At 40.7% G+C, this 13,971-nt stretch overlaps 1 protein-coding gene across 2 annotated transcripts; it reads left to right on the top strand.

Moving 5' to 3' along the window:
• The first annotated feature begins 510 nt into the window (after window positions 1-510).
• On the top strand, window positions 511-13,762 carry mtx1a (metaxin 1a). Of its 2 annotated transcripts, none has more exons than XM_047356577.1 (8): window positions 511-635; window positions 6,620-6,689; window positions 6,775-6,854; window positions 8,821-8,913; window positions 8,993-9,175; window positions 11,989-12,065; window positions 12,401-12,558; window positions 13,339-13,762. In XM_047356577.1, exons 1-8 carry the CDS (start codon window positions 555-557, stop codon window positions 13,569-13,571), a joined length of 975 nt encoding a protein of 324 aa, XP_047212533.1. In that variant the 5' UTR covers window positions 511-554; the 3' UTR covers window positions 13,572-13,762. The 2 variants fall into 2 exon arrangements, with proteins under 2 accessions (XP_047212533.1, XP_047212525.1); XM_047356569.1 differs by having other exon boundaries at window positions 13,336-13,762.
• The last annotated feature ends 209 nt before the right edge of the window (window positions 13,763-13,971 follow it).

Genomic DNA, 13,971 nt, shown 5'->3' with positions numbered 1-13,971 from the left:
ACGCATGCACAGGGAGAACATGCAAACTCCATGCAGAAAGACCCCTGGACTGGAATCAAACCCAGAACCTTCTTGCTGCAAGGCAACAGTGCTACCAACTGCACCACCGTGCAGCCCAAAGAAGGATTCTTCATAAAATGAAGAACATTATGGAGAACCCTGAGCATCCTCTTCATCAGACTGTCCTACAACAACAGAGTGTCTTCAGTCAGAGGCTTCTTCAGATCTTCTGTAAGACGGAGGAGACAGGAGATCCTTCCTGCCCACAACCATCAGCATCTACAACGGCTCTTTGAGGAAACCTTCATAATATGAGCTACAACAACATTTAATTTACCTTTGGGATTAATAAAGTATTTTTGAATTGAACTGAATTCATTCACTTTATACATTATATATTTTTTATAACTGAATTGAATGATTTTTGATCTAGCACAGGTTTAATTTTTATTTTATTTTATTATTTTATTTTAATATTAACATTTATTGTGGTAGTCAGCGATGGTTAAGACCACTCCTTTTCCGGTGTTAAAGGTCATCTTCCGGTGAAAAAGATGGCGGCCCCCGATGAGCTGTTTTGCTGGGAAGGAGATTGGGGTTTACCGTCCGTCAGTACCGACTGTCTGGTGGTTCTGGTAAGTGTTCGGTCGTTGTTAGATGGCGTCGCTTCGTCGGCTGTCTGTTGGCGGTCTCTGTGTTTAAGAAAGGCGGGTTTTATTATCCCGAGGTACCGCTGAATGAGGGTCTGACGGTTAAACTGGTTAATCTAAACTGGTCCATCTAAACTAGTTTATCTAAACTAGTTAATCTAAACTGGTCCATCTAAACTAGTTTATCTAAACTAGTTTAGATTAACTAGTTTATCTAAACTAGTTAATCTAAACTGGTTAATCTGCTAAAACTGAAACAACTGAAACACAAAATACAGGTCCTTCTCTAAATATTAGCATATTGTGATAAAGTTCATTATTTTCCATAATGTCATGATGAAAATGTAACATTCATATATTTTAGATTCATTGCACACTAACTGAAATATTTCAGGTCTTTTATTGTCTTAATACGGATGATTTTGGCATACAGCTCATGAAAACCCAAAATTCATATCTCACAAAATTAGCATATTTCATCCGACCAATAAAAGAAAAGTGTTTTTAATACAAAAAACATCAACCTTCAAATAATCATGTACAGTTATGCACTCAATACTTGGTCGGGAATCCTTTTGCAGAAATGACTGCTTCAATGCAGCGTGGCATGGAGGCAATCAGCCTGTGGCACTGCTGAGGTCTTATGGAGGCCCAGGATGCTTCGATAGCGGCCTTTAGCTCATCCAGAGTGTTGGGTCTTGAGTCTCTCAACGTTCTCTTCACAATATCCCACAGATTCTCTATGGGGTTCAGGTCAGGAGAGTTGGCAGGCCAATTGAGCACAGTGATACCATGGTCAGTAAACCATTTACCAGTGGTTTTGGCACTGTGAGCAGGTGCCAGGTCGTGCTGAAAAATGAAATCTTCATCTCCATAAAGCTTTTCAGCAGATGGAAGCATGAAGTGCTCCAAAATCTCCTGATAGCTAGCTGCATTGACCCTGCTCTTGATAAAATACAGTGGACCAACACCAGCAGCTGACACGGCACCCCAGACCATCACTGACTGTGGGTACTTGACACTGGACTTCTGGCATTTTGGCATTTCCTTCTCCCCAGTCTTCCTCCAGACTCTGGCACCTTGATTTCTGAATGACATGCAGAATTTGCTTTCATCCAAAAAAAGTACTTTGGACCACTGAGCAACAGTCCAGTGCTGCTTCTCTGTAGCCCAGGTCAGGCGCTTCTGCCGCTGTTTCTGGTTCAAAAGTGGCTTGACCTGGGGAATGCGGCACCTGTAGCCCATTTCCTGCACACGCCTGTGCACGGTGGCTCTGGATGTTTCTACTCCAGACTCAGTCCACTGTTTCCGCAGGTCCCCCAAGGTCTGGAATCGGCCCTTCTCCACAATCTTCCTCAGGGTCCGGTCACCTCTTCTCGTTGTGCAGCGTTTTCTGCCACACTTTTTCCTTCCCACAGACTTCCCACTGAGGTGCCTTGATACAGCACTCTGGGAACAGCCTATTTGTTCAGAAATGTCTTTCTGTGTCTTACCCTCTTGCTTGAGGGTGTCAATAGTGGCCTTCTGGACAGCAGTCAGGTCGGCAGTCTTACCCATGATTGGGGTTTTGAGTGATGAACCAGGCTGGGAGTTTTAAAGGCCTCAGGAATCTTTTGCAGGTGTTTAGAGTTAACTCGTTGATTCAGATGATTAGGTTCATAGCTCGTTTAGAGACCCTTTTAATGATATGCTAATTTTGTGAGATAGGAATTTTGGGTTTTCATGAGCTGTATGCCAAAATCATCCGTATTAAGACAATAAAACACCTGAAATATTTCAGTTAGTGTGCAATGAATCTAAAATATATGAATGTTAAATTTTCATCATGACATTATGGAAAATAATGAACTTCATCACAATATGCTAATATTTTGAGAAGTACCTGTAATTTTCTGCTGCCCATCAATAACTTAAACATGCATAACTTTAATGAAACGAAAAAGAACTAGTCATTATAGGTTTAAAAAAGATTCTCAGATGATTGCCTTAATAAAAGAAAGGTGGAAAGTTTTCTGGCTTTTTGGGTCGAATGTTCTTTATTTTGTTGGCCTAGAAAAGTTTTTAGTTTATTTTCAGCAACATTAGAAAACATTCTTTGTTATTTATCAAAGTTTAATGGATCAGTGAGTCTGTTTTAGAATAAAAAGACCCTGAATGTTTGAGGCCCGCTTTACTATGATATTAAAATGGAAGCAATAAAGCATGGTTAATAAGCAACAATACTTTGTGTTATACATCAAATTTTCCATGTTTGAAGTTCTAAATTTGTCTTTGACAATCTCGTACTAAAAATGTTCAAGATATGTAAATCTTCATCAGCTCCTTTTGCTGGAGGGCCATATTTGTACCATTCTTGAGCTGCACTCAGGGGCCACTCAAAATTATTCCAAGTGCAGCAGATGGCCCCCAGGTTTATTCAACCAATCAATCACACAGTGACCCTTAACCCTTAAGCTGCTTCGATTTTCTGGTAGAAATAAAACTGCTGCAGCTCTTTATTGTTCATTTATGGTTGTCATTGCAACCAAAAATCTGACTTGGCAGATCAGATGCTTTAATTAGGCCGGGTTTGCTTGTAGCTCTGAAAACGATGGAAAAGATCAGCAAACATGTTAGATATTTATTTGCCATCATATCTTGTGGTACATCCATCAAACAAAACTAACCATAAAGATTTCATAAAAGCTGCTTCTCTTTATTCATAAAAGGAAAAGCTTCAAACTGAATCATGTATTCAAAAAAAATCATTTATGTAATAATCATAATTATGTTGCCTAGTATTTTAGGAACTAAAAGCTGCTAAAATATACCAGAGATGTTTCCAGATGTGGCCTGCACAGGGGTGGCACTGTTGCCTTGCAACAAGAAGGTCCTGGGTTCGAATCCCAGCCTGGGGGCTTTCTGCTTAGAGTTTACATGTTCTGCCTGTGTGTGAGTTCTCTCTGGGTACTCCGGCTCCACAGCCCAAAAATAGGACGGGTCAATTGTTTTCTCTAAAATTGCTCTTATGTATGACTGTGCATGGCTGTCTGTCCTGCATGTCTCTGTGTTTCCCTGCGATGGACTGGAGACCTGTCCAGGGTGGACCGCTCCTGTCTCCTGATGACCGCTGGAGAGAGGAACCAGGCCCCTCTCGACCTTTCAAGGACAAGCAGATGTAGACAATGGGTGGATGTTTCCAAATGTTGTGTAATTCTCCTGATTACCAGGAGATGGCAGCAAAGTCTCCTGAAAGCTGTTGGAGTTTTCTGTAGCTTAGATTTTTGTTTTCCTTTTTTGGTTCCAAATCCAGATAAACTTTTAGTTTCTAAATATTTTACACTCCAGTTCAGCATTAATCATACACATCTGCTTCTTTTATAAAAGCTGCTCTGCAGCGGTTGTGTCCAGTGTTTCTGAACCCTTAAACTGGTTTCTTTATCACTGCCATTAGCTACCAGTTGGAACAGGATCAGTCTGAAGTTATTGTGGGTCAGGGAACTGTTCCTGCTCCAGTTTAAACTCATCTTGTCCTCACCTGATTGTAATCCAGTAATAGGGGTGTGACTCTGGCTGTGTAGATGACTCTGCAGGTCTGTAAATGGATGCAGAAAAAACACCCAAAAAAATATTAACAGGCCTCTGATTATCCAGATTTTTCAAATTAACATCATCTTGTGGAGCTCGTATAATTGTAGGATCACAACGGTATGTTTGAGGCAGAACTTTCCTCCAGCTCCACAGTGTTTCAGAGCAGAGGTTCGTTCATGTCCTTCAACAAACTGCAGCACTTTCAAAGTATCTTCTTGCATCAGACTGAAAGATCAGATCTGTGGTGGTGTTGATGACTACCCAGAATACTTTGCTGAATGAGTTTCCATGACTGATGCTGCTCCTGTCAGGCTGTGGCTGCCTGCGGGCCACACTGAGGGCTGCAGCGCTCCTCTGAAGGATTAAACCTGATTCAAACATGTTTGTGTTGGACTGACATCGGTCAGCCGATTAGTGGTGCATGCTGGGTAATGATGGTGGTTGGAATACCGTAACACAGAGTCACAGGGTTGTTCCTGCACTGGTTTTACGTGTGTTTGACTTCAGCTCAAGGGTTCTGTAATGGTGCAGTCAAACAGAACAGGATTGGACAGGACAGGAGGCGGGGCTTCAGCCCGGCTGACAGGTGATATGATGAGGTGTGAGTTTCCTGTAAGCTTTTACTGGCAGTTTTACAGAGACGCCCACAGCTGGGCTGACGCTGTGATGACCGACACAGTCTGAGCAGTTAAACGTTACGTAACGAACACATTTCTGCCATAAAGGCGAGTTTTACGGCAGGTTTGCGTCAGGAGGAGATTTTCAGGAGGAGAAATAAGTTTCTCATGCAGAAACCTTTTTCTCCTAATGGATAACCTGCTTTTATTTTCCTGCAGCACCACACAGTGAAGTTTGCAACAAGACGTTAAATCAGTTTAATTAAACAAATTACTAACTTATTGTTCCGTACATCATTATCTTTTTACCACAAACTAAACAGAAGTTGGTAATTATGAGTCAACAGCTGAGATCAGATGCAGGAACTCTCTGTTGTCTGATCATTTACATCTCTGAAGATGTTACAGATTTCTGCAGATCCTGTCCTCCTAAAGGTGAGGGAAAGACAGACCATGTGATCAGTTTGTTCCTGTCCCTGTTCGTTTCTTTGACCCCCTCAGATCCAGCTGTGATGTCGGGAAAACAGCCGTGTGGAACAAATTCTTCACTTTCTCACACTCTGACTTCACTGCTGCACGTTTATGGGGAAATTCCTCCTCATATTTCCTGGTTGTAAAAGCTGAACAAGGCTCTTGACTCGGATCATTTTTATGATATTTTCTTCTTTTATTTCCAGAAGATCTGAGTCATCTTTAACTGTCTGAATCCTCCGCTGCTTTCTAACGACAAGCAGACATTTTCATCCTCTCGTACCGACCTCCAGAGGAACCAAACAGCCACACTGTGATGAATACAAACCGCTGAAGTAATGTGCAGCTAGCCTTAGTTTACCGTCTTCATGTGAGCAGGAACAATGAATCTGATTTAATCAACTGCAGATTCTGCAGCACTAGGAAGCTTTTCCAGATGTTGACATCAGTTCTTCAGTCAGTACAACCGAAACCCACAGGATCCTTTCTTCTCCTCTAGATCACTGATATTTACATAATGAAGGATTTTCTTTTGTCCTCACAGGCTCGTCTGTTTGTGAAGTGGAAGATCAAATCTGAAAATATAACTTCACATGAGCTTTCTGATGCTGCCTGAGCTTCTCTGTTGGACCAGGATGGATGTTTTTAATTGAACTGAAATGAAAACAAGTTTCCATCTTTTTTCAGCCCATAAATCTGAAAACAGGGCAGTCATTAACCCTCTGGGGGCTCTTTTAAAGATTTCCTTAGAAATATTATGTTTCAGCATATTTTTTTACAGTTTTTCACATGGTTTTCACAAAAATCCATGAGTTTACTCACCTTTTTAACTCCTTTAATTCCAGTTTCAGTGATGAAGAAAATCAGCTGAGCTAATTATCTGGGCTTAGGAGTTTCAGATTGACAGCAACATCAATCCTGATCAATTTTTGTTTTCTGTGCAAAATCATAAAATGTTCCATCCAATAAATGCAAACTGGTGGATTTACTGTGCAAGAAAAAAATCTTCACCTTTAGTGAAAATCTTGATGAAAACTTGAAGGACACCAACATCTGGGAATGAAATAAGTTGAGTTAGAAGTCAGATTGCAATGTTAGGTTGTTAACGATGATTTTTAATGGGAGTCAGCGGCCCAGAAAATGGTGAAAGGACACAAATCGCTTTGAGAAAATGTCCTCCAAAGTCCACAGCTGGGTCTAAGTTAATGTAATTTGCATGAAAACAATCTAAACTGGAGAAGCTTAAAAAATGTCCAGGGACCCAGGAGACTTGGAATAAAGATGGTTCACATTTGTGTTCATGTTCTTCAGGCATATGCTCAGTTTGCTGGAGCTCCACTGAAGCTTCGAAAGATCTGCAGCCCCTGGAGGAGTCCGAGCGGTGAGACGGATCATTATAACACCGTTTCACTCTGGATAGAACAATCCTAAACTTCACATTTTATTCCTTCTCATGGTTTCATCAGGTTCTCTTCCTGCTCTGAGGACCAATCAGACAAAAACTCTGTCCCGACCTTCTGACATCATCATCCACCTCAGAAAACAGGTAAGACTCTCCCCCCAACCAGAAAATAAATACATTTATCAGTAAACTGGAGGAGGCTGGCAACTTGTTTCCACATCCATGAACTTCTATTCTGTTCAGGCACATTTTCAGATTTTCAGTTTTCCTGAAGAGAATTCTAGAGAAACGGATTAATTCACAACAAACTTCCTCTGTCCTCTTGGTTTTGCTCACAGTCACTTATTTGCTTCTTTAATCTTGAGTCATAGTTTGCAGAGAGGTTGGAAATGAGCTAACAGTCTGTACAGCACTTTGGTCACCATTGCTTGTTTGACAAAGGTCAGAGGTCGTTTTTAAATGTTGTCCATGAATAAACTTGAACTTTATGAAGCCAAAGAAATAAAGGCTCTGCACATCAGCAATTAATCTACAATGAGGCATGGTAGTGGCAGCATCATGCTCTGGGGTTCCTTTTCTTCTGACGAACCTGTAACTTTGTTCCGTTTGTATGAAATCATGATGAGTTAACGACACCCAGTCAGTCCTGACCCAAAGCCTTCAGGTGTCTGAAGGAACGCTGAAGAAGAAGACGGATTGAATTTTTTAGCTGAAGAGGAAGAGTGACGTGGACAAGACGTGTCCAAGGCGTGAGATGCTGTGAAGAATTCCTGCAAAAGACGAGTTTCAGTTTAGGAGTGTGAATATTTATGCAGTCAGGTCCATTTTTCTAATTGTTGTTTTTCAGATGAATTATAAAGGATTAAAGTCATTAAAAGTGGTTCTGAGCCATCATTTTAATGGGGGTATGAAAAGTTCAATCTAAAGGCTGCGTCATGTTTCTGAGATGGGTTCTGATATTCATGTGTACACAGCCAGTTTTTGGTTTGGTGGACCATGGTTCAGACATAAATATACACTCGGTACCAAAGAACCATAATCAGTCCCCTCCAGAGCTCAGGAAACTCTGATCAGCTCCAGCAGAGGGACATCAGACTGGGCTCCAAGGGGAAAAAAACACCCAGAACTTCATCATCCGTGCTGTGACCCAGTACGCTGTGATACTGTGGGGGAGGTTCTGCAGGCGGCTGGAAAAACTCATCAAACAGCAGGAAGCTGCAGACAGAGACACATTCCAACAGAGTCGATCCTTCTCTCTAGCCTGGACCCAAACCATCACCCTAATGTGGACCCACATCTTCATCAGTTACAGCTTCTTCTGAGCTCCAACATCTCTGTCCTCCAACAGACCCAATATCACAGCGCTGGATGAGAAATAGTTCTGCTCCACTTCCTGACTCGGACCTCTAGACAGAACCTTTCATCTTAAGCTGTCTGAGCACCACTAACGCATGGAACTGCATCACCCAGGGCTATCTGCTTGAACCTCTGGCGTCCGCTGGGATCAGTAGCTAACCAGCAGCTGGAAGACATCACCCAGCATGCTCTGGGGCGAGCTTGCTGCGGTAGGTTGTTCAGAAACCACAGAAGCTGCAGCAGGAGCTCAGGAGCAAATTGTTGTCTTCACGCTCGGCTGCAGGGTTTAATTCACTGTAATTCCCATCTGTCACGTTTCTGCAGGTTATTTATCTTCATCTTAATGTTCTCCAGCCGTGGTTCTTGGGTTCTTCTGTGCTAATCTTTCTCTCCTGTTTGACTTTTTTGAGGCATTTTGCTCTTCAATTATCGAGTTGATAAATCTATGGTTTAGTTCCTCGTTTTTGCATTTTTATCGTGCTCCTGTGTCAGGTTCTTCTCATCCTTGGTGTCCAGCCATTAATCAGAGGTTCATGTAGGAATATTCCAGTTTCTCTGTTGGATCTCAGCTCATGGTGATGCAGAAACATGGAAACGGTTCCAGGGTCCAGAGTCGGCAGTCCTATCAACACTCCAGTAAAACATACACATGAAAGCTTCACATTGGAGCTGATCCTGAAACAGAAGAACCACAAACAGAACAGTTTTTCTTTAGTTTAAATGGTTCTGATCATCCCGGTTTGTGTTTTCTCAGAAATATAATGCTGACTATGATCTGTCAGCCAAAGAGGGAGCTGACAGCCTGGCCTTCATCTCTCTTTTGGAGGAGAAGCTCATACCGGCTCTGGTAAGATGGATCTTTCCCATCAAACTCCCAAGTTCTTTCCTGAACCTGCTCATCAACCTCTGGGTTGGACTTCCTGCAGATCTACACCTTTTGGATTGAGCCGAAGAACTACGTAGACGTGACTCGCCGCTGGTACGCCGAGCACATGATGTTCCCTCTGAACTTCTTCCTGCCCGGCCGAATGCAGAGCCGCCAGCTGGAAAAACTGCGCCTTCTAAGAGGAGATAAGAACCTGGAGGCAGGAGAAGAGCTGGAGAAGGAGGTGAGATGTTGCTTTGGAGCTCCTGTGGAGTTTTAGACAAATGGTGTTTCATTAATGCCGAGAAACCTCTGAGTTCCTCATCTGACAAATGGTTTAGAAACCAATAAAGTTTTAATGGTTTGTATTTCACTCAGTAAGTGTCACGTATCGTTGGGGATGGGTACCGATTTTGGTACTTTTATAGGTACCGCCAAATACCGTGGGTACTACTGAGTATCAATTCACGTGAAATCAAACGGTACCATGTTTCTGTACCTAAACGCATCATTGTGACACTGAGGGACGGAAGAGTGGGCGATTTTCAGTACTGAACATGAACACAGCATTGCACGCACAAGAGCGTGATGACGTCAGCAGCCGCTGGTACCGTCAACAAAGCATAGCTGATGGAAAGCGCTTGAAAGTACGACTCCACTTTTCAAAATGCGGTCCAGATTACGCTCGCTGCAATATTTGTTAGACCAGCGGCGGGAATACTTCTAATCTGAGGATTTATTCAGTAAAGTTTATATATTGAGATTTTATTATTAACAAATTCACATTTATTACCACATAAACGCACACAAAAGGACCGAAAACTGGTACTTCTATTTACCGGTAACGATTTCCAGGTACCGGTTATCGGTACCGTATTGGTTCAAATGTGAAAGGTACCCATCCCTACGTACTGTACAGTTTTCAGCTTGTATTGCTTATAGCAGCCAGCACTGGGAAACCACTGGGGTTTCATCACTGGTTTCCCATCCTGCACCTGGAACCCAGGTGGGTTCTGGGTGAAATCCCTCCAAGATCCATATGACACAGCGCCAGTCATGGTAAAAAGCAGGTAGAACCCTCTTTGAGTTCACTGAGGTTAGCAAGCAGATGTTTCTTCGTGTACTCTGAAGGTCTCACCACAACATTTTAGTCAAGTTTATGTCTGAACTTTGACTAGGCCAATGTAGCACCCTGGTTTATTTCTTTTTCAGCCGTTCTGTTGTAGGCCAGCTGCTATGTTTGGATCATTGTTCTGTTGGTGATCTGAGGTTCAGCTGTGGGACAGATGGACACATTTGACTCCACAGGAGATCATGGTCCACTCAATGACTGCCAGGTGCCCAGGTTCTGTAGCCGTGTCATCAATCCTCCACCACCGTGCTTGTTAGTTAGTCTGAGGTATTTGTTCTGATCTGCTGTGTTTGGTTCTGTCCATCATGGTCAAACATCTCTACGTTGGTCCTGTCGGTCCAGAGGACATTGTCCCAGACGTCCTGTCCTTTATTCAGATGCAGCTTTTTATATCCCAAGTCCTTTTGAAGGACCCTACCAAGCAGCCATACTGTTTCAGTGACCTGTCACCTTTAACCTACTGACTGAGGTCTATAGAGTCTGAGATGTTTTCCTCCTGGGAATAGTTTCCTTCTCTGCAGAAGGATGGACTTCAAATAGTTTGGAGATGACCTTCTGACCCTTCCCAGGTTGGTGCATTTGATCAGCAGCACCTGGCTGCTGCTTTCCTTATATTATTATTATTATTATTTATTATTATTGGTATTATTTATTATTATTATTATTATTATTATTATTATTATTTATTATCTATTATTATTGGTATTATTTATTATTATTATTATTATTTATTATTATTGTTATTATTATTTATTATTATTTATTATTATTGTTATTATTATTCATTATTATTTATTATTATTGGTATTATTTATTATTATTATTATTATTATTATTATTATTTATTATTATCTATTATTATTGGTATTATTTATTATTATTATTATTATTATTTATTATTATTGTTGGTATTATTATTTATTATTATTATTATTTATTATTATTATTATTATTATTGGTATTATTTATTATTATTATTATTATTTATTGTTATTATTATTATTATTATTTATTATTATTATTATTTATTATTATTTATTATTATCTATTATTATTGGTATTATTTATTATTATTATTATTATTATTATTATTATTTATTACATGTTTTCGTTGATCCTGCTGATTGATTCAGATTTTTAAAACTAGTCTCTAGTTGGTTCTTGTGTTTTAAATTATATTACTTTTCTGCCTAATTGATCATCATGTGTTCGTTGTGGCTCTCCAATGTTTAGCTGAGATCAGATCAAACAGGTCCTTCCTGGAGATGTTCTGGACCTCCTGTCCCTCAAACATGGAGCCAGATCTTGTTATATCTGCTTGCCTGTCAACATTTCCTGATTGCTTTTCCAGGTGAACTGGTTTCATCTTCTGGAAGTTCCTGGTTTTGGTGATTAATCAACATAATTTCGGAATAAGTTTCCTTGGATGGGTCCGTTCTTCTAGAAGTTCTGCAGTGGAAGGGTTATTGACTCTAACAGGCTGTTTGAACTCTCAGAAATGAATACATCTGAAAGATCTACTTCAGTCTTGGTTCTGTTTGACCTCCTGCAGTTTATCACCTGGTTCTGTAAATCTGAGTTCTGTGTTCATGATGAGAGGATGAATAAGGAGCAGGAGACGTTTCTCTGCAGGTGGATGGAGGTTCTGATGCTGAAAAATGTTTGTTGGAGGAAGGATTCAGTTTCATATTGGAACCGGTTCAGAACCGGCTGGTTGGGTTTGAGTGAAGCAACAGTTCCTGTCAATGTCTTGGTCCCTGCTCCCACAGTTTATCTTCATGTGTTTTGGGTCCTGGGTTTTATCAGAACTAATGTTTTGGAGGAAAAGGATGATGTTTGTTCTGGGTTCCTCAGAGATGCTCTTCAACTTTAACATCCTCGGCTTCTCCTCTGGATGAACTGGTGTTTGGATCTTTGTTTTCCAGCTGTACCAAGACGCTGCAGAGTGCATGAACCTCCTGTCTCAACGACTCGGCTCCCAGAAGTTCTTCTTTGGAGACTCGTAAGTTCTGACCTGTTAATCTCTCCTGGCAATGTTCTAAAGTTCTGGTCCAGGCCTCCAGATTTTCTTTTCAAGGACTGAGACCTTCTGGTGGGTTTGACCTTTAACCGAAGAGAGATTTAAAATGATAGTAAAGAATTTGCCAGTTCATCTGCTGGATGTTTGTTGTCCTTTTAAATGAAATGTGTTGAATTATTTAAGGGTAGCAGAAGCTGTCAGAGGAGCCAGACGTCCGGCTCAGAGGACAAGGAGACATCTTGTTGATGTTAACGTGAAAACTGCAGCCATGAAACAGTCAAATCTCTGTTTAAAGCTGCAGGACTTTTCCCCTGCAGGCCTTCTTCTCTGGACGCCTACGTGTTCGGACACTTGGCTCCCCTCCTGAAATGCAAACTTCCCAACGGGAAGCTTCAGCAGCACCTGAAGTCCCTGGACAACCTGACCGACTTCTGCTCCAACATCCTGCTGCTCTACTTCCCCAGAGACGGTCGAGGTGAGGACCATCTGGGTTTCACCGGCGTAAAGCTCACCAGAAATCAGCTTTGGACCTTAAAATCATTCATGTTGGTTATGACTTCCTCTGAACGGTGACTGTAAACAGAGGAGCTTCCTGTTTGTTTCTGTGTCTCAGTGAGGGAAGGAAACCAGGAAACATTCAGAAGAAACCAGGAAATAACCGAATCACTTTTAAAGTCAAATGTAACAATATTTCATCAGTTTCAGGGTTACAGATTTTACCTTCAGTCTGAGAAATATTCTGCTTTTAAAAATGAATAAAGTAATATAACAAAATAAATAATAATATTTAGTATAAATATAATCATATTAAGTACATGTATAATAGTTTAAAAAGTTATATCATTAAAAAGATACAAAATATATAATTATACAATTTAAAAGAAATCTTTAGAAAAATAAATTATAAAAATTAAATAAATCATTTAATATTACGTTTGTCTTTTTAAAAATAATTTATTGTTTTTGTAGATGAAATGTAGGCCTTTTTTTATTTGTGGTGTAAAAATTACACATTTATTTCTTTTAATGAAAATTATTAAGAACACCTTTTAATTATGGAAGGGAAACCAGAAGATTGTAGCAAAAATAATACTTAGAAATTATACAAATATAATAAATAATACAAACACTGAGTTCTGTTATATGAACAGAAAAAGTGATTTAAATATTGCTGGAAAACATTTTATTTCAATATAAAAGCTTTCATGTGAAACCTTAGCCGGTAGTTTTCCTCATTTATTTGTTTCTCCAGCAGAAAACTCCGGTGAGAAAGCGTCGCCGCAGCCGGACGCCGCAGACTACGACAACGTCCCCAACAAGCGCAGGAAGCAGTTTCTGTCAGCTGTGTTTGCGTTTGCCGCCATGCTGAGCTACGCCCTCCTGACTGGCATGGTGTCCATCCAACACGCCCACCAGGAGGCCCTGGAAGAGCCGCCGGACCCAGAACACATTGGGCCCCATGACCACGAAGAAGAAGGCGACGGCTGAGGACAAAAAATGAAGAACGTTACAGGACTGAAAAATATTCCAGAAAAATTCATCAGAGCGATTTTAGATATATCTCACCATGGGGAGGGGTGGAAATACAATGAATTTATCAGAACACTGATGAGCCTCTGAGTGGACAGGAACTGGGTTTAGCTTCTATACAGAAAATAAAAATATTCAACCTCGCTGCAGCTTCGTTTTAGCGTCTTTCGTGATTTTTGTTCTATTTCGTAAATTTTAATTTCATTAATAATAACCGGATGCACCAGCAGCTTCTGGAGAATAGCCTGAATTTAACAAGATCTGGTTTGAAAACCACTGATTTCAACAGCTGGTTAAAAGTTTTGCTCTCAAGTTTAACTTGGGTGTAAAATGAATCAACTGAGAAGTCGGCGCCAAA

This window comes from Girardinichthys multiradiatus, chromosome 3 (genome assembly GCF_021462225.1).
Source record: "Girardinichthys multiradiatus isolate DD_20200921_A chromosome 3, DD_fGirMul_XY1, whole genome shotgun sequence".
NCBI classification, from domain to species: Eukaryota; Metazoa; Chordata; class Actinopteri; order Cyprinodontiformes; family Goodeidae; genus Girardinichthys; species Girardinichthys multiradiatus.
Note: the sequence above shows the minus strand (reverse complement) of the source record. Positions and strands in the feature narration are given on the sequence as shown.

Bases quoted from the DNA above. Each gene is read 5' to 3' on its own strand.
- mtx1a (XM_047356569.1), top strand. From the start codon at position 555: ATGGCGGCCCCCGATGAGCTGTTTTGCTGGGAAGGAGATTGGGGTTTA. The intron at 6,855-8,820 runs GTAAGACTCTCC...GTGTTTTCTCAG, and splicing joins TCATCCACCTCAGAAAACAG to AAATATAATGCTGACTATGA. The intron at 9,176-11,988 runs GTGAGATGTTGC...TTTGTTTTCCAG, and splicing joins GAGAAGAGCTGGAGAAGGAG to CTGTACCAAGACGCTGCAGA.